The sequence below is a fragment of the Cynara cardunculus genome (genome assembly GCF_001531365.2).
Source record: "Cynara cardunculus var. scolymus isolate 2C chromosome LG 5, CcrdV1, whole genome shotgun sequence".
Lineage (NCBI taxonomy): Eukaryota > Viridiplantae > Streptophyta > Magnoliopsida > Asterales > Asteraceae > Cynara > Cynara cardunculus.
Genome location: NC_037532.1, coordinates 34982564 through 35002185, shown reverse-complemented (window position 1 = coordinate 35002185; position 19622 = coordinate 34982564). Strand labels below are relative to the sequence as shown.

The following is a 19622-nucleotide window of genomic DNA, read 5'->3' as shown; positions in this document are numbered from 1 at the left end:
TATAAATGTTTGTTAATTATTAATCTTATTGATATAAATTTTTGTCAAATATATTATTATAAATAATGAAAAATAATTTTTTACATGTTAAAAAATCAAATAAGTTAATAAGTAATCCAAAACACTCTCATAAGTCAATAATATGAAATACTCTCCTTTTTGGTCATTTTACATATATAAGCAAAATTTGTCAAACACTAAAAAATAACTTATCAGCTTATTGCAGTTTGGTACCGCTATAAGCTAATCCAAACACTTTTTTATAAAACTCCGGTTTGATACCACATAAGTTAATAAACACTTTTACAAAAAAACATAAATTGTTTTAAATAAGCAATCCCAAACACCCCCTTAGTATCAAGTGTATACAGTGGGTATCAATGAGTATAGAGAGAATAATCCTAATTAATGTATCACGTACCATAGTGAAATATTCACATTGAATAGGAGAGGCGAGACATTAAATTTTTTTAAAATACCTAACATGCCCTTTATTTAAAATTCTAAGTCAAAATTATTAATTTTTTAATTTAACATTTGATATATGGGTGAGATTAGATCTCATAAAATACCGAGTTCTCCCTCAGTGACCCCTAGATAGGGCTGACAATGAGTAAAGGATAAACCCGTTACCCGTCATGTTTTGACACATTGGATAAGGATATGAGTAAAGAAATTTTAACCATTTATCTGTTACCCGTTTACTCATATTTTAATGGGTAAGGTATGGATAAAGTGTTATATTATATGTTGTATAAAATATAATAATTGGTATTTAATTTTCTTTTCATATTCATCAACTAAAATAGTTAATTATGATAATCAAATAAGAAGCAATATGGGGTTGTGAAAATAAATATAACAAACGTAAATGTTATCTTTAGATTTTTATATTGTTTTGTAAAATATCACATTATAACATATTTAAAACAATATCACAATGTTTGCTAGAACAAATTAGATACGAAATAAAGATTATATTTATCAACTTATATTTTACTTATATGTTGAAATTTGGGATCACGTGAAACCCACCTCTTTTCATTAAACCATTTTTTTACACCTGAAACTTCATAGCAATACACTAAATGTAACCTTCACAATGTTTTTGTTATGAATGTTCAAAAGAATTTTTTTTTTATCTTCACAATGTTTTGCTTTGAAAAGTTTCAAGTGTGAAAATGTGGTCTCCCGTCAACTCATCCCTATATGTTGATGTTTAACAATATTATTGTAGTTCAAAATGAATTTTTTTTACCATTTACTCATTACCGTTTCGTTACCCGTCATCTTAGTAGATAAGGTATGGATATGGATAAGAGTTTTAAGATATAGATAATTACCTTAAGCCCTATTTTAAATGGATTTGATGACGGATTAATTCTTATCCTACCCATTGCCAAAAATTGGTGCAAAACGGCTATACATCCGTTACCTAATGCTAATTGCTAGAAAACTTGAATCCTTGTAGGGTTGGGCCAGGCCCAAAAGCCCGGTCGGTCCCTTTACCGAATTATATTTTGAACCTTAACCGCACCTCACTGGTCCTAGTCTTTTCCAGCCCTGAGTCTGAGTCCCAACCCTAACCGGGGCAGGGCCCAATTTGGTCATATCTAGTAAAGATCTATATTATATATAAACGGTAGTTCCTCATTTATAAATTATTCAAGTAGAGTAACAAAGAATTTAAAGTTGTCTCCGTTTTCTCTCTCTTGAGTTATTGCTTGGCCTTTGTATTCCAGGTTTGCTTGTAGAAAACACTATGCACCCTGATTATCTTTATCTCAAAGTATTTATAGACCCATTTGGTTTGATGAAATCTTTTTTTTAGGAGTTGGATTTTATGGAAAGATTTGGAATTTTTAGATGATTTGGAATGAAATTGAATTCTATTTTTTTTATAAAAATAATTTAGATACCTTTTTATTAATTGATAAGTGTTTTAACATATTTTAAACCATTATTATAAGCAAATCCCGTGAAATACCAACATCCCTTGGGATTTCATAGTACTAAGTTTGTAGGATTTCAATGCCAAGAAATCTTTCAAACCAAACATGGGATTGAAATGACTTCCAATCCCTCCAAATTCATCCAATCCCACAAACCAAATGAGACCTTAAGGGGTGTTTGGTTCATATAATGAAATTTGACAGAATTGGAATTCATCAAAAGGAATTAGGATGGAATTTGACCACACGTTTGGTTGGTAGGAATTAGAATGAAATCTCTCAATAGAATTGGAACAATCGTCTTTATTTGGACTATCCCACCCATCGCCTCACCCACACCCTACCAACCACCATCTCACTATTGTCGTCGTCACAACTATCGCTCCGCCACCCCAACCCTGCCCCCACCACCTTTGCTTCCATAGGTGGGGTTGTTGAGGGCAGGTAGGGTGGGGCCAGAGTGGAGCAATGGGTGGTAGCTATATTGACTACAGTGGTAGGTTGGTGGTTAGTGGTGGGTTGGAGTTAGGTAAGGTAGGGAGGGGGTGGGGTGGGACCGTGACGGAGTGGTAGCGGTGACGATGATAGCGGTGGGATAGTGATCGGGATCCACCTGGGAACGGGTGGGTATAACAACAATAGTGGCATAGTGTTTAGTGGTGGGTTGGGATAGGGTGGGATGCGAGTGCGGGTGAGTGGCGGTTGTGAAGGCGACAATAGTGGTGTGGGGTTAGCTTAGGGGAGGGGGGTTAGGTCAGGGGAGAGGAGGGGGGTTAGGTCAGGGGCATGGCGGTGAGAGGGTAGCGGGGTGGTAGTTGCGACGACAATAGTGGTGGGATGGTGGGATGGTGGTCGGGTGGCTGGGAGTGGGTGGGTATGACGACAACAGTAGTAGCATAGTGGTGGGTTGGGGTAGGGTGGGGTGGGGGTGAGTGGCAATAGTGACGACGATAATAATGGTGTGGTGGTGGGGGTTAGGTTAGGGGTGTGATAGTAACGGTAGTAACACGGTCGTAGTAGGGATATGCAGTGAGTGACTGGGGGTGGGTAGCTGGGTGTGATGACAACAGATGTGCCATGGTGGTTAGTGGTGGGGTGGTGTGGGTGGCGGCGACAATAGTGGTGTGGTTAGGGGTGGGACATGACGAACAATAGTAGCATGATTGTGGTGGATGGTGATGGAATTCAATTCCTTCCATTATGCCAAGGAATGATGAATTCATTAATTTGTGGAATTCAATAGAATTTAAAGATTCCATCCATTTCAATAAATGAACCAAACAAAGAAATTTGTCATTCCAATTGCATCAAATTTCTTTGAATTCCGCGAACCAAACGGCCCCTTAGAGTCTTATGCCGTGTTAACAAAAACTTACTTGCATAAGTCACCATCCCTACTTACCTTTAGTAACATTCTCAGCCATCAAAACGGATTGTTGGTAAACTTCTTTTATCCAATACGCATTTATCGCGTAAGATTCCTTGTCCTTATCATGCTCAACCGGTAAGGTAAGTGAATAAGCATTTAGCTGGTAAGCGTTTAGTAAACGGTCATCTACTCCGTCAATACATATAGATAGTAAGAAGGTTCAAAAAATATGATTCCAAGTTTCTGATTATGAAAGGTCAAACCAATTGAGGATTCAATAGTTGATTTTATATTAAGTCCTTAATGGATAAAGTTGATTATGTGAATTAATTTGTTTGTATAGATTGGGAAGGTTTTTATTTGGGAGGAGTAGGTTTAGAAAAAAAAACACTTAGGCTTTCTGCATAAAGCCCCTTCTAAAAGCTTCATGAATAAGCCACTTTATATATCATTAAGCCACTACCAAACATTCATGTATAGCTAACTGAATAAACTTCGAGTCTCATTAAGCTCGTTAAATAGATACTAAGGGGCCGTTTTCTAAACGCTTACCTGGTAAGTGCTTACTGGTTCATTTTACTTAAGATGAACATGATAAGGATTAAGAATCTTACTCAGTAAGAGAATTGACAAGGAGGTCCGAGAGTCTTACCCAGTAAGGGAGGGTCACGACTCCTCCCCGATATGCATACAATGTCGTTTCAATAGATTCGGTAAGTTAGATTACATATGCCGGTAAGTAAAGTAAGAGTTCGATAAACGCATCCTAAGTTTCTTATTGTTGAGAAAAATATAAAATGACATAATAATCTAACTTAACAGATCAAGATCGAGTTCATAAAAACTTGTGTTGAGCGTAATTCTGAAATATATTTTCAACCTAATTAAGCACAAAAAAGGAGGATGAATTGGTAAGAAAAGGAGGCTAATTAGTGTTCCATCAAAAACCATAGAATCTAAAATGTTTTGGAAGCGAAAGTTCCTAAAAACAAAACTACCTCAAAATCAGTAGAATCGAACAACAATGATGATTCAATCAAATTCAAACACACACATAACAGATTTAATGTTGCATATATTTCTTGAATTTTTCAAAAAGTCAGAAGGATTATGCATTTCTGCTTGTTGTAATATCCTAAACCTAGAAATGTTTTCACAAATTTAACAAAATTTGAAGGAAGCGAAGAACTAACTAACTCATAGCGCTTCTTCAAATTCTGATTTCTGTTTCTTCTTGTTCAATTCTTCCTCGTATTTCCTCAATCGTTCATCCCACTTCTCCTGAAAATTTCAATGATGAAACTTAGAAAACCCTAGATTGAGGTAACAACATTACAATTGACGGAGAACGTAAAGGAAGAAATTCACGAGCGTGAAGACACGATTAAGGAGTAGAAAACAAGATCTACGGAGAATAGAAGCACCTTATAGCTGATCTCGAGGCGGTGCATGACATAGAACCCAACACCACCGCCGGCGATTGTCCCTGCTATGATCCTAGCGTATCCCCATGCCATCGATCTCACCATTCTCTTCTTCTTCTCCTTCTCCCTCACAATTCACAAATACAGAAGAATCGCAGATCGCTACTTTGCCACCGGTGTTGTTCTTATAGGATTTGGGCCTTTTTCCAAAAGGTTAAGAATGGGATGGATATCAGGATTCAGGCCGCTTTACCGGGTTCTTTGTTACCTCTTAATCGGTGGATCTTATTTGGCAAAAAAAAATCTACCTTTTAATAGTTTTAAAACAATTTGAATGATTTTATATCTTCGGTTTCTTTTAACCATTCAACGTCTAATTCATTGTAAATAATTACCAAACAATTATATTTCATTTTGTACCTAATAAAACTAGACGGTTCATCCCGTGTTCATTTTTATTAAAATATGACAAAAATGATACAAGTTATAACAAGGGGAACGCAAACCATGGTCCTCATATAACAAAACATAAAATGCATCGCCTAAAAGTCTAAAACGATGCCTTCGTGTGTGTTTTGAACCAAAATTAGCATCACAAACATTACCAATTTTCATCATCACAAGCATTACCAAAGTTGCATCGGCTGCCAAACTAAAAATCTATCGAATATTGTTGTAATAATAATAACTACTGCTTACTCTTATTTCTAAAAGTTCATAATAACATAGAGAAAAGTGTGCAGTGACTTCAGGTTGTAGCCAAAGTCACATGAATTATACGTGATTTTAGTATAAAATCACATCTGATTCAACCGTTTTTTTTTTTATTATTATTCTCGTATGAAACTCGGTATATCTATAACTAAAATGGCACATTTAGAGTGATGCTGATAATATTGCTATTTTCAGTATCATACAGAAAATCCAACTACATTTTCTTCATATTACAACTCAAATTTAAGAATCCCAACCCTACACATTAATACTCAACAAACATCTCCATCCCCTTCAAAATATACAGGGAGAATTGGATATCAAATATATATATACATATATACATACACACATACATACACAACCATCTCTAACCTCTAAATATTGTGAGTACATATATCATACATACTCCATTTCTTCATTATGCACCAGAAATTCGAAAACCCGAAAGCTTCCATAACGACTAACCTCGATCATTTAGCCAACGATGTTTCAATCCGCTTCAATTTCATCGCCTTCGGCTTCGAACCTGGCGCAACTTGCAGCAATCGCGACATCACGTATTCCAGAAGCTCTTCACGATGAGAGAACGTAAAATCCAAATGAGCATACTCGAATTGTTTATAAGACGCATCTACGCCCGCCTCTTTCATCGTCTTATAATGTTTTCGAATCATCGATGGAAGGATCACCTTATCTTTCATCCCCGCAACCAGATCCACCGGAATATCGATCAGGTTATAGTGTTCCCCAAGATCCAACGGCTTGGGTGCACCATACACCAGCATGTTAGCCGCACGACTCCCGTAATCAAACATCACGAATTTCCGAGCGTGTTTCATCTGAGCCAAATGAAGAGCGACTCCAAAAGCGACGCCGGGCATGTCGTTCATGTTATAATGAGGTAACCCCATGACTCCGACCCAGTTGGAGCAATCGCCACCGATTACATAACTCACCAGGGTTTGGACCAGCCCGCCAACAGCTGGGTAATTATGAAGATCCCGAGCCAATTTGTTGACCAGCATGCGGAAAAACCTCGTTGGTATGTACAAGCCGGGAAACAGAGGTGCCAAGATAGGAGCCAACCAAAGGCATGAGTACTCGATCACTGTGAAAAAAAACGGTGAATCATGATGGAATCCGGCTGGTGATAAAAGGATTAATCTTGATAGCCGGTGCGGAATTTTTTCTACTCGGCGCGTTATGATGTACATAAGAATCGCAGCTCCTCCCAAGCTGTGGCAAATGGCACAGAGTTTATACGGTTGCTCGGGATTTGGTTCTTCGGTGTCGGGTTTGGCGGAGGATTTTAACTCGGAAGTTTTCACTTGGTGAATCTTCCCTATTAAGGCCGGTAAATCTTTGGTTCCATGCTCGTTGATGGAGTAACGCCAATACCTGCCGAAGGATGTCAACTTCTCTACTAAATGTGAAAATTAGAAAAAGACAACTGTAGCACAGAAACAACCACTCTGCTCCTTGGGTAGAGGACATTACAAAAAACGACTTATAGGATGCCAGAGATGTCTAAATATTGTAACAGATTGCTTTATAGGACCAAACAATTGTGTGTACTATATGAAGGTGTTACAATAGGATGTTATAACGAATTTGGACATCCTAACAAGTTTTTAAGACACTTTTGAAATAACATGTCATATTAGTTTATTTATAGGACACTTTGATAAATGTTTTATGGAAGCATCTTTTTACAGCGCACTTGTTTTTATAACACACATTTTCAAATAAGGTCAAGAAAAAGAACAATAGGACGTTTTATTTCAAAATTGTCCTATAAACTTGTTAAGACACCCAAAATCGTCTTTATCAACTTATTACAACATCTTTACATAAAACGCACAATTGTTCGATCCTATAAACTTAAGTATGATAAAACAATCTACTATGACATTTAAACATATTTGGCATCCTATAAAGCCAATTTTATTGTAGTGAGACAGGTCTGCATACATCCCATCTCCACACACCACCTCCAGGTAGAATAAACTGGGTTCTTTTGGTTTCACTACAATGTCTGCAGTCCCTGAACAGAAATATTTGCATATCGTAGGTTAAAGTTCTTATGCACAAGAGACTCCAACAAACTTACTTTCGTGAAGATATTTTTTTGTCAACGTGTTCTCTGGAAACCAGGCCACGAAAATTACCAAGAAAAACATCATATCCTGAAAGAGGCCATGTTTAATAAGACCATACCATCGTAAACATATACATATATATAGGGTTGGGTTCAGCCTGTTTTTGTGAGTCCCATAAGACTACAAAATAACACTGAAACTTCACAGGAAACATTGTGAAGGTATGAAAAACACCGAAACTTCACACCAAAAACACTGTGAAGATTACCTTCACAGTGTTCTGCTGTGAAGGTACATTGTTATTTATGTGGTCGGGTCTCACGAAAACAGCTTGGTCTCACATAATCCCAATGCTATATATATATATATATATATATATATATATATACACACACATATGGGGACGTTTCATTTATAAACCATCCAATTCTAACAAACCATACAAACCATAATCAATGCTTATATTAGGTAATATTAGAGATATTTACGAACAATTATCATGATTCATTAATCAAGATTAAGATATATATGGGAGATGATAAGGTTCATTCATTATGATCATGGCTTTAGATTAGGAAACAAAATGAAATCAGATACTAGATGGACACTAAGATTGGTTTGTATGGTTTGTTAGAATTGGATGATTTGTAAATGAAACGTCCCCTGTATATATAAGCAAGTTTGTGAAAGATAAATATGACAGACCTTGATCAAAAGCTGCAAAAGCTGGAGAGCCGACCACTCCATTAGACACCCAACTGGCGGTGAAAAAACAGAAACTACGATTAACAGATGAAAGCATTCATATTGAGAACATTAAAAGATGCATTCCAGTTTCACATTAGTTTTACATGAAACTTTGGATCAATATCAAGCTTCAAATTTTAGATATGATAGAAATATAACCGAAGAATGGCTAATTATCAACGAGCAATTCAAGAATAGGGTCGGGTTCTGGTGAGAAGGGAAGTTACGGTGAGAAGCGAAAGAAGAGATCTCCACCCTTGGATCAATGCTAATTGAATGTCAACACTAATGAGGTGCACCGTGATGCACCGGATCAATTCCCTTCTAAAACGCAATTCATGGGTGGTCATGAGATTAAAAGCGATCAAGGGTTCAGATCTCTTCTTATGCTTCCCATGATAACTACCCTTCTCACAAGATCCTACGCCTTCAAGAATATATGCATCTTGCGCATTTATTAGAGTTTCACATTAGTTTTGACTTGGATCTATTCTCCATTTCTCCTCAATATATGTTGGAACCTCCCTTCTCTTATCAAGGGATCTTTTTGAGAGTAATCTAATGGGGTTCCACATAATCTCACCTGGTATCATAGCTAAGGTCTACCACTCTAGGGATTCAACAATCTGGGGGAATTTGTACTCATCTAGCCCCAGTCAGCCCCCTCTGATAGTCCGCTCGTATAGCCTCCATTGGAGGGGGTGTCTTAGAGTCCCACATGACTTTGACCAGTTCCACATATATATTGGAACCAACCTCTCTTTTCTCCTCAAGAGGCCCTTTTGAAGAGTAATCTGATAGGGTTCCACATATTCTCATAGAAATGACCATGTTTAATGTCGAATTATACTTTTTTAAGTACACCATGATAAAGAAATAGTCTAACTTACCACATAGAAGAATCAAATACACCATGTTGCAGATAAACAGCTTTTTTTGAATCACGTCTACGGCAAGAAGAGAGCGTTGTTAAGCAAAGGAACTTTATGGTAGATCTGCGAGAAGTGAAATTGCAAAAGAATATACGAGAAAAGAACACGTCTACCTTGGAATTCTTTCCAAAAGGAGAACATATCCATCAGATGTTACAACATTAATGGCTTCATACGGGTACCTGGAAATTTTATGGTAAGAAAATCGTTTAGGCCTCAAAGAATGATATCAAACCTGTATATACGTAGGAACCAGTTCTTTAACTATAAGAGCAATTTTAGAGAGAATTCAAAGGAATTCTACATATCTTATGGTCAAATGGGAAACATTTCAAGATTCATATACAAGTAAGCAGCGATCCTCTAATCAAGTTTTCTAAAAATCAAATTCGGAAGTTGAATCTAGGGCAAATTGCATGAAAATGCAACTTAATTTGGTCTACCTCCTATTTTGGGTAGCATTCCTTCAAACCTTCATTTCGGTACCTCAAATGTGACATATCAAACATTTAGTTACCTGGTTTACATCAAAGAATGCATGAAAACTCGACGAACCAAAGTGTGTTATATTTTCATGCAATTTGCCCTTGAATTTACTACTAATGAAGCCCTTACCCAAGCTCTGTGATGACATCTCGACATGTCCGAGCATCTATGTTCAGCCTAGTACTTAAAGTACTTTTCTTTTCCGTCACTGTAGGATCAGGGTCAGCGAGAGTAGAAGTGACAACAGAGACACCTGGATCATTACGTGGAATCTTTCCACTACCACTAGAAGAAGAAGAAGACCATCTTAGTAACATCCTGAGAGAGTCCAATGGAGAAAGAAGACATCGGGCTGCATGGTGAATACCATCAAATATGGTTTCTATAAAAATCTCTATTCCTAGATGAAGATCCTGATAATATAGAAGAAACCATGTAAATTATAAGTTATGATCCTGTAACACCAAGTTTCCATAACTATGCAAGAAGAAAATAGGGTGCATTTGGTATGCAAACAGGACTAGACATGACGGCAAAGGGCAAGAGTGAGGTAGGCGGATGAAAGAAATTTGGAAGGTTTTAGAGTTTTAATTTGACATGGGTAGTTTAGTAATTTACCAAGCTTGTCACGTCTAACTAGATTTTTGTTCCACCTATTTTGATGTATTTCTGTCCCACTCAGTCCTGTCAAGTCTTAGTCCAATTGTCGCAACAAATGTGGGACAAGTTTTTGTTTTATCTATCCTGTCTTCTGCTGTCCCACGTACCGAAAATGCCGAAAAAATGCATTTGTTTTGTTCCACCTATTTTGGTGGGACAGAAAAATGTATTTTTTGTCCCACTCAGTCTTGTCCCGTCCCAGTCTAACCGATACACCAAATGTGGGACAACAGGTTTTTGTTCTGTCCTGCATACCAAACACACCCATAGAGACAAACCTCTATAACACCGCGTCGTCTGTCAGTAGCCCGTTGAACAACATGATCCAATGCTTTCTTGGCAGCATGTGAAGTCTGCACCCTTCTGGGGTTGGTAGTATGTATCCTTGCACCTCTATGAAAAATGGCTTTATACACATAAACGGGTATCCACAGAATCAATCTTAATGGTATCAGAAGAAACTTTAATATGGATATAATCCAATGTGCACGACTCCTTTCACGCTTGGTGAAGCTGCTTGCTCTGGAGATATGGCACCTTGCCGATAATGGAGTTGCAGGATATATGCAATCATCGTCATACTCATCTATGTCATCTCCAGATGAATAATCTACACTTGATGCTGAATCATAATCCAGTTCATGAATGAAGTGGTTAAAAGACGACACCCCACTACCAAGAAAATAGACATTGCAATATGTAAGAAATAAATCAAGATGAAAGATTAAACATTATATAGAACATAAATCTCCTTCAGATAAGTTTAAAACATTACAAAGAACATATATTAGAGCAAACCAAGCAATCCCAGTATATCCTATCCCACCTCTAGAGATGGGATCCGGGGAGGGTGAGATGAACGCATACCTGACCTTTATCACAAAGAGTAGAGTAGTTGTTTCCGTTAAGACCCCTGGCTTAGTACAAAGTAAGCAAAAAAAAAACTTGCCCAAGAAAATTGCGAAAAAAGAACAGTTGAAAAAGAAGACTTGAAAACTAGAAAGACGGTGCTAAAATTTAGAAAACGAGTTAGATGTAAGCAACAAAAATCAAAGAGACACGTAAGGGCTGTTTGGTTACTTGTTGTCTGTGTGGATAAATTTGTCTGTATAGATTGGGAAGATTTTATCATAGATGGAAGGAACGTGTTTTTTAATTGGGAGAGGCAGGTTTGGAAAAAATTGACTTTCTACATAAAGCTTCCCCCCCCCCCCCTAGAAGCTTACTGAATAAGCCACTTTCTATATCGTTAAGTCACTGCCAAACAGTCATGTATAGCTGACCAAATAAGCTATGAGTCCCATTAAGCTCATTAAGCTGCTAACAAACAGGCCTGTAAACAAACACACAAACTAGAGCAGGTGCAGGAAAACATATATTTGAGCATAATCAACAAGAGACTTACTCCTCCATCCAACGTGGAAGTTTGGGTCCACGAAAAGTTGGCTTGAGCTCCCAACCATGAATTCCTTCAAGAATATTAGCTTTCCCGGGCAATATAGCCAACAATAGTGCAGATAATCCATTTATCAGCCTCAGTATATTACTTAATGACTCGTAAGTAACGGTCTTCACAGACCTGAACAAAACAAAACATCTTTAGATAAAACACACATACGTCTAGAACCATTAGTGCATAACATGATGCAATTTATGACATCAAAAGTTCACACAAGCTAGGCAGTCAAACATTCATCATCCCCAAAACTACTTTACTTGTAAAGATGCCACAAATCTCTAAGGTGCTGTTTGTTTTCTAAGAGGTGCTTGATAAGAGGCGGCACTGAAGTCTGAAAGCATAATCAATAAAACTGTTTGTTGTTGTAAACTGATAGATGTTTGAATCTGTATAATTATCTATTTTACCCTTCAAAATATTATAATGTTGAATTTTATATACATTTATACAATTTTAAGGTTAATCAAATGAGAGAGGAGTGATTGAGAAACGCCTGCTTTTGAGGGTTTGGAGAACAATAAGAGACAAATAAGGGGTTGGTTTACCTCTTACCGGATAAGAGAACGCTAAGACATAAGTGCCTCTGAAAATACATCCAACCATCATTATATCTCATGGAAACAGCCTCTCTAGTCTACACGCTTTGGGGACGAGAAAAGATATGTATACATCATACCCAAAAGCCCTACCTCTGTGTCGGATTTAGTGAATTTGTTTGATTTGTTTATCATTGTCTCTTACCACAGATCTTCTTAATAGACAATGTTAGCAATTATTTGGGGATTTTAATTGCTAAGCATTCATGACTATCCATTCTAGACAACCTTTAGCATGAATATACATCCAATGACCATATTCTCTCTCTCTCTCTATCTCACATACATATATATAGCAATGGCTCTTCCATATCTGTTCGATTGTCATATTCTCTCATCATACATTTCTTATCATCCAAGATTAGCCTACATTAGGGTTACCACCTCTTAAATATGAACAATCCTATCTTCATTGATGTTTTCATGATCACAAATATAACCTAAAAGAAGAAAACAAACACGGATATAGCAAATCCATTTCTGATGTAAATGAGTAATTAACCAAAATCAAAGCATCAAACCCATCACTTAAACAAAAATTCGTATCGTTTCCCACAGAACCATTATACATATACATCTGATGCATGCATTCAACCAGCTATTTAGATATTTAAAAAATTGAAAACCGCAAAACCCTATTTTATTTATCTTCATCATATGAATCCATTGTAATCCCATTCGTGTTTTAGGGTAAAATTATCCCAAAATCCAACGTGATTCCATTAAACACCCAATTCATCCGTAGAGCGGTATCATAATATGAGATACAGAAATGATGCATTTGAAATTGGGGAGAAAGAAGAAGAGAGAAACCAACTCTTTTGTGACAGCGAGGAAGTTGTCAACGAGTCGCTGCATCATTTGTTTGATTGGATGCTTGGGGAGCAAAACAGAACCAAAACCAAGATCCAATTCGAAGTGAAAACCCAGAAGAAGAAATGAAAAATCGTATTTGATTCTAGAGAGAGAGAAAGAGAGATATCAGATATGAACGATAAATGCGGGGGAGGGAAACGGCTACAAGCCTCGCCGATTCTTGTCGTCCCGAAGGCGGGAGAACGGTGGGCTCCACACAACGATCTTCTTATGACGTGGCAGAGAATTTTGGGGGCGTTATTCATACACCCTTTTGTCAGAAATGATATATTGATCGCGTAAGCGACCTTTCCTTATTGATAAAATTCTAACACTATTGTTTATTTATCGGGTTAAGATTTTATTCATCTAAAACGAATTGTATGCAACAATTTATCTTGATAGGTGCTAACCATAGTAAGAACCTTTGTTCTTACTTATCGGATAAGACTTGAGATTCTTGTTTTCGTTCTTACCGGATAAAATTCTTAGTATTTGGCATGTTCATCCGTTAAAGTAAATTGACTTGATAAATGTTCATCTGGATAAGCGTTTGATAAACCACACCAAAATATTTATTTATTTTAAAAAATGTTCAAACCAGTTATAAACATAACATAAAGAGTTGATAGTTTTTCTGTAACTATTATTTTAGTTATTGACACGTGCATAAAATAAACAATGATCAGGAGAAATGAAACTGAAGGAAATGAGCTCTTTTTTTAGTTCATGCAAATTCATCATTTATTCAATCTTTTTTTGATTATCATGGCTTGAGTTTGAATAAGCTTTTTCGAAATTTCTGATCGCATGTTTGTTAGTCGTTTAATGAGACTTGTATCTTATTCGGTTAACGATGTAATAGTGGTTTAATGATATAGAAAATGACTTATTCAGTAAAAAAAATTAAGGGCATCCAAGGCTATGATTAGATTAATCTCAGTAAATTGTGACTATAAAAAATAACATTGATAAATTTAGTGACCATAATTGTTGTTCACGCCACGAATCAAACCCTAGGTAGATAGGATATTGCACCATATACTTCAGGACCTCAAACATTATGCTACAATCCTTTGTAGTTTTCTTTGGTAAGCTTCTACGTGAAGTTCAATATAAAAAACCAAGTTTTTTTTTTTCAAATTTGTCACTATCAATTAAAAAAACATGTTTATTTCATCTATGAAAAAACTAATCCTAACAAAACTCGGTTTTATCCGTAGAGAACTTAATGAAAAACAAACCAGTATTAAATTCCCTTTTTCTCTTGAGATCTTGAGCTCGATACAACTTCTTGACCAATAGTACTTAAATTACCGGTACATCAAGTCTCACAAAACATAAAAATATACCAAGTATTTATAATATATAAATATAGAGACAAGTTCATCTATTTTTGGAAACCCGAAGCCAATCTATTTTTTATAACACGATAGTTATTCATAACAAATGTCTTAACAGATATGATCATTCAAAGTTATTCATCAAATACTTAAAATAGTATATATGCTTCAAAAACATTAAATCGCTGTTTGATAGTTGTTGAATGATTTGATATAGAATAATTTAATGGTCAGAATAATTGAAGGACTCTTATAATATAATACAAACTGAAATATAATTGTTTAGTAATTGTGTACAATAAAATTATAGCACTGAATGATTAAAGGAGGTCTAGGATGCTAAATCATTCAAAGAATTTTAGAATCGAGGCAAACTATTTTTTTGCCAAACAAAACTCACCTCTTAACGATTGAAAGACTACCTCTTAATGAAACTATTAAAAAGTAAACAAACAACTCCTAAATTATTGTAAAATAAAAACATCAAACAATAACTAAAACACAATTTACTCGGAAAAATCTTCAAAAAGAATTAATCCAAACCAAACAAGTCATAATTTAAGATTTAGATATGCTGAAATTGAATGAATTGTGACATGTTCAAACCAAAGACATACAAGAAGCGTAACAAGTTCAAAAGTATTTTGTCTTTCCAAACCAAATCTTCAAAAATGGAAATTTAAATTTCTAACACTTCAGACATGATCACTTGTGTCTAGTTCAATCTCTGAGCAGCCTCCTTGGCAAGAACCCTCTCTTTCGCCTTTGTTTTCGCCTGCGATTTCGAACCCATTATCCCACCACCCCACTTCTTTCTATACTCCTCGTACTTGTCATTGAAGTTTGCCTGAAACGGACATACATACAATATCAGTTTCGAGTGAGATACGATGGGTTTGTTTAGTTCAGTTAAAGTATATATATGTGAATTGGACCTTGATGGCCTCCAAGATTCGGCTGAATTCCATTTTATCTTCGTTCTTGACTGTAGTCAAGCATAGTGCTGCTGCAGTTTTCTGATGGACAATCTGGCACACGGGAAAAGATTCGTTATTTCCCACCCAAACAAATAATTTACATGGTACAAGAACGATATGCTAGACTACACTTACAGTTCCTAATCGAGATTTCCCCTTCACAATGCAGTAGGGGATTTCCATCTTTCTGCAAAGTGCAGGAAGCCATACAACCAACTCAATCGGATCAACATCGTGGGCAATGATTACCAATTGCGCCTTGTTCTAACATAAAGCATGAAAAATGTTAAAAATTAACAAGCAAAAGAAAAGTACTTTGGTTTGATTTCTATTTTGTGTAACATACTTTCAAAACCTTCATTTTGATAGAGCATGGATGTGGCATCTCAAAACTTTTAGGTACCCGGTCGAGATCTGAGAATGCATGAAAATACAATTCACTTTGGTCCGATACTTATTTTATGTAACATAACTTTGTCTAAATGTTTGAGATCACACCTACCAAATGAGATTTTGAAAGTATGTTAAAGAAAATAGGAATATGTTGCATTTTCATGCATATTGCCTAAAAAATAATACATTCTAGTCAAGAGTAAATGGAAAACCTGCTCAATAAGGTAGGTGACATGGTTCAGACCATACTTGACGACAATGGGCTTCTTAGCTTCGGCTGTTTTTCCCTCAGACTCGGCCTGAGCCCTTTTCAGAAGGCGTTCCTTTTTGGCAGCCTTATCCTCGGGCCTGTACTTGAGTAGCATCTTGAACAAAGTAGTTGCTGCATATTGCATATACTTAAGTTTGTAGAAAGGATGAAGGACAAAAAGAATGGAAGCCGGTTATCAAATCAAAGACGTGTGTCTTTGTGTGTGAAACAACATTTTTAAGAGAATTTGTTATGACACAAAAATAGCTGATTTAAGATTGGTGAAACTAGTCACTGGTGCAGTTAAATCCTGGCTGGCAAAGCTAATAACTGACTACAATGTAGCATATTCATTAAGCCCATTTTCCACCATTATGGAAAACGAGACCCATAAAACTAACTTGTGAAATCAAATAGAATTAACTGATAGTAGACTTAGAGTGTGTTCGATACAGTGGACATGACGGAATAAGACATAGCAAAAACTTAGTGTCCTCCATTCGGCAACAGAAAATGACAAGACTCATGATTGTATAAGACAAAAAAAATGCATTCTATTAGCCCAAAATGGGTGGAATAAAAATTGGGACAATATTTGTAAGTTACAATACTACATATGTCAAATTAAAACACTAAAACCTTCCACACTTCTTTCACCTGTCTATCTCACTCTCAGAGTCCTCTTTTAGTTTTATATTGTTAACTATGGGTGTCTGGCAAATTGCGTGCACCTCGACTAATCCCAGGGCCCAAAAGAACAACCAAGAAAATCTCTGGCGGCCTTGCAGAACTCAAACCAGTGATCTATGAGGAGAAACCCCAACAGCCCAAGCTTTATTGCATGTTAAACCAAACCCACAAGGCCACAACCAAAATCCCCAGTCCTGTTTTAGTTTGGTTTGGTTTGAGGTAAAATTCAATTAAACAAATTGGCACAGAAAAGGCAAGAGTTATTAAGTAATGACTCTACACAAAAGGAAAAGGCATGCCAAAATCCTTAACAAACTGGAACATATTTTCCAATTTTCCACAGAACTACAATCAAGAAATAGCTTCCTACAGCATATTGACCATAACACCAATGGGTCAACAACTTCATTTTACATAAGAATCATCCGAGAGAGGCAGATGTTAAATTAAAGAACCACAAAGTATGTCTTAAAATACGGCAAATAACATGAAGAGAAATGGAAAAGAAAAAGAAATAATACCAAGATTTTTGTCAAGGGTCTTGGTAAACTGGTTCAAGGCGGGTGGAACCTTCAATCGCTGCTTGAGGATCCTCCTCTTTCTCTGGATTCTGACAACTTGCGGCCATCTTACAAACCTGTGTACATCCTTCTTAGGAGGCAAAGCTCCACCTATCCCAAACTGTTTTGGCCTCTTTTCGAACAATGGATTCACGACCTTCTCCTGGAGGAAGAATGAAATCATTTCATAAATATGTAAATAGAACACAACAATTACGATAAACTTCAACCAGAATGCCTGTTTTTCAAACAAGGGACGTTTGGTTTTTTAAGTTCAATTAGATTGATTCCAACTTTAAAATCAATTTCATTAACTCAAATTTACTACGAATTACAAAAATGCAACTGTTAGCTACTGGAGAAGATTGAACACAAAAATAAATCTCGGAAATCTTACGGTTTTCTTCTTAGTTGCAATCGGCTTTCCACCTTTCTTCGGAGCCTTCAAGAAATAAAAAAAAAATTACAAGTATGATCAGCGTCAGACAGACTAAATCGAGACTAAATCAAATGAACTTTCAATGATGAACATCAAACGAACGATTCTAACGGCAATTTAATAAAATTGTATGTAGATTTAGATAACCAACGTACATACATTCCTTTACAGATCTAATAGAACATATGATGATAGGTTAGACGGAACTAAGAGACTCACCATTGATAGAAATTGGGATTCAAGGCTTCGAAACGGCGATGATGAAGAACCCTAAAGACAAATGTACAAGGGTTTTCCTTTTTACCATAATAAAGACGAAGGTTTTATTTCTAGGGTTTGCATTCAAGCTCCGATTATAGTTGGGCTTTGTCTGGGCCTGGTTTAAACTTTCTATAACGGCCCAATTCAGCTTTACTTGGATAGTTGGATATAGAGATGGTAAATGGGCCCGGCTGGCCCGAGAACCAGGACCAACTGGTTAAGATGGCTTTCGTCAAAAAACAAGGCCCGGCCGAGGACCGGTTATGGACTCGGGACGGGACCGGCTCTATTTTTTTCAAAAAAAAAAGTATTTTTAAAATGTATTTCTAACTTTCTAAATGTATTTGATTGAAAATTAATTATGAATTTATAATAAAACGTATTTTTTAAGTGTATTTGATTAAATACCAATTATAAAACTACAATAAAATGTATAATGTATTTTTTAAATGTATTTGATTGATCTAATTACATATTTTAAAATGTATTAGGATAACATTAAAGTATTATTAATAAAAATTAATATAGGACCAGTTTGGGCCCGATCAGGATCAGAACCGGAACCGATTACAAGTACCCTTAATCGGGACTTACTATTTTTGATGGGACCAGTCCGGGTTGTTATTGTTTCGGCCCGAGACCGATTTAGGCCTGGCCCGAGACTGGTTTGAGTCTGACCCGTGACCAATTTAGGCCTAACCCAGGACCGGGTTTGCCATGTCTACTTGATAAGAAGATGTTATAAAATTGCATTTGTTTTTACTTATGTTTGGCTAGCTGATAAGTTAGCTGGTAGTTAATAACCTAGTTGATGGCTCATAAGCTAGTGGTTAGCTTATAAACTAGCTGATGAACAAATCATGTTTGGCAAAAAATAGTTGATAATAACGTAAAATAACCAAAAATTTATCTTGAAAATTAATCAATTATAATATTTCAAAATATAATTGAAATAAATCTATAATAATATAATATATTAACTAAGAGCATCTCCAACAACTTCTCTATAATAGAAAAATCGACTTTTTATTCTCTGTAATGTCGCAATAGCTTTCTTTCTCATCTATACTATATTATAAAACATTTGACAAAAACTCTTACAACCTATTTTTTATGCATGAAGTACTGTATATTGATGCATATTACTTAAAATTCAAGAACAAGTAAATTATGCATAAGTACAACTTATTAAAGCCCCATGTTTGAATTCGTGTAACTAACTGCGGATAAACATAGTCAAATAGAGAATAAACATCTCATTTTAAAATGTAAAAATCTAAAATTTATAATTAGAATAATTATCGAGTTCTAAAAAAATAATTAATTATTATCTTTATAAAAAATTATATTATTAAACTAAATATAAATTACTTCGTTATTGAAACTAAATTAAATTATAATAAAAAATTGACT

The 19622-nt window shown here is 35.9% G+C and overlaps 2 protein-coding genes across 2 annotated transcripts; both read right to left on the bottom strand.

Annotated features, from left to right (window-relative positions):
* Positions 1 to 5932: 5932 nt before the first annotated feature.
* LOC112513041 lies at positions 5933 to 13302 on the bottom strand. The gene is made up of 9 exons (XM_025119162.1): positions 13259 to 13302; positions 11792 to 11965; positions 10665 to 11058; positions 9856 to 10139; positions 9354 to 9422; positions 9199 to 9255; positions 8267 to 8319; positions 7573 to 7648; positions 5933 to 6860 (listed from the first exon to the last, which is right to left on the bottom strand). The coding sequence occupies exons 1-9, from the start codon at positions 13300 to 13302 to the stop codon at positions 5933 to 5935; spliced, it is 2079 nt and encodes a 692-aa protein (XP_024974930.1).
* Positions 13303 to 15171: 1869 nt separating this feature from the next.
* Positions 15172 to 18249, bottom strand: LOC112513539 (60S ribosomal protein L7a-2). Its single transcript, XM_025119831.1, has 7 exons — positions 18168 to 18249; positions 17907 to 17951; positions 17471 to 17672; positions 16222 to 16391; positions 15752 to 15880; positions 15575 to 15667; positions 15172 to 15486 (listed from the first exon to the last, which is right to left on the bottom strand). Exons 1-7 carry the CDS (start codon positions 18168 to 18170, stop codon positions 15355 to 15357), a joined length of 774 nt encoding a protein of 257 aa, XP_024975599.1. The 5' UTR covers positions 18171 to 18249; the 3' UTR covers positions 15172 to 15354.
* Between the last annotated feature and the right edge of the window lie 1373 nt (positions 18250 to 19622).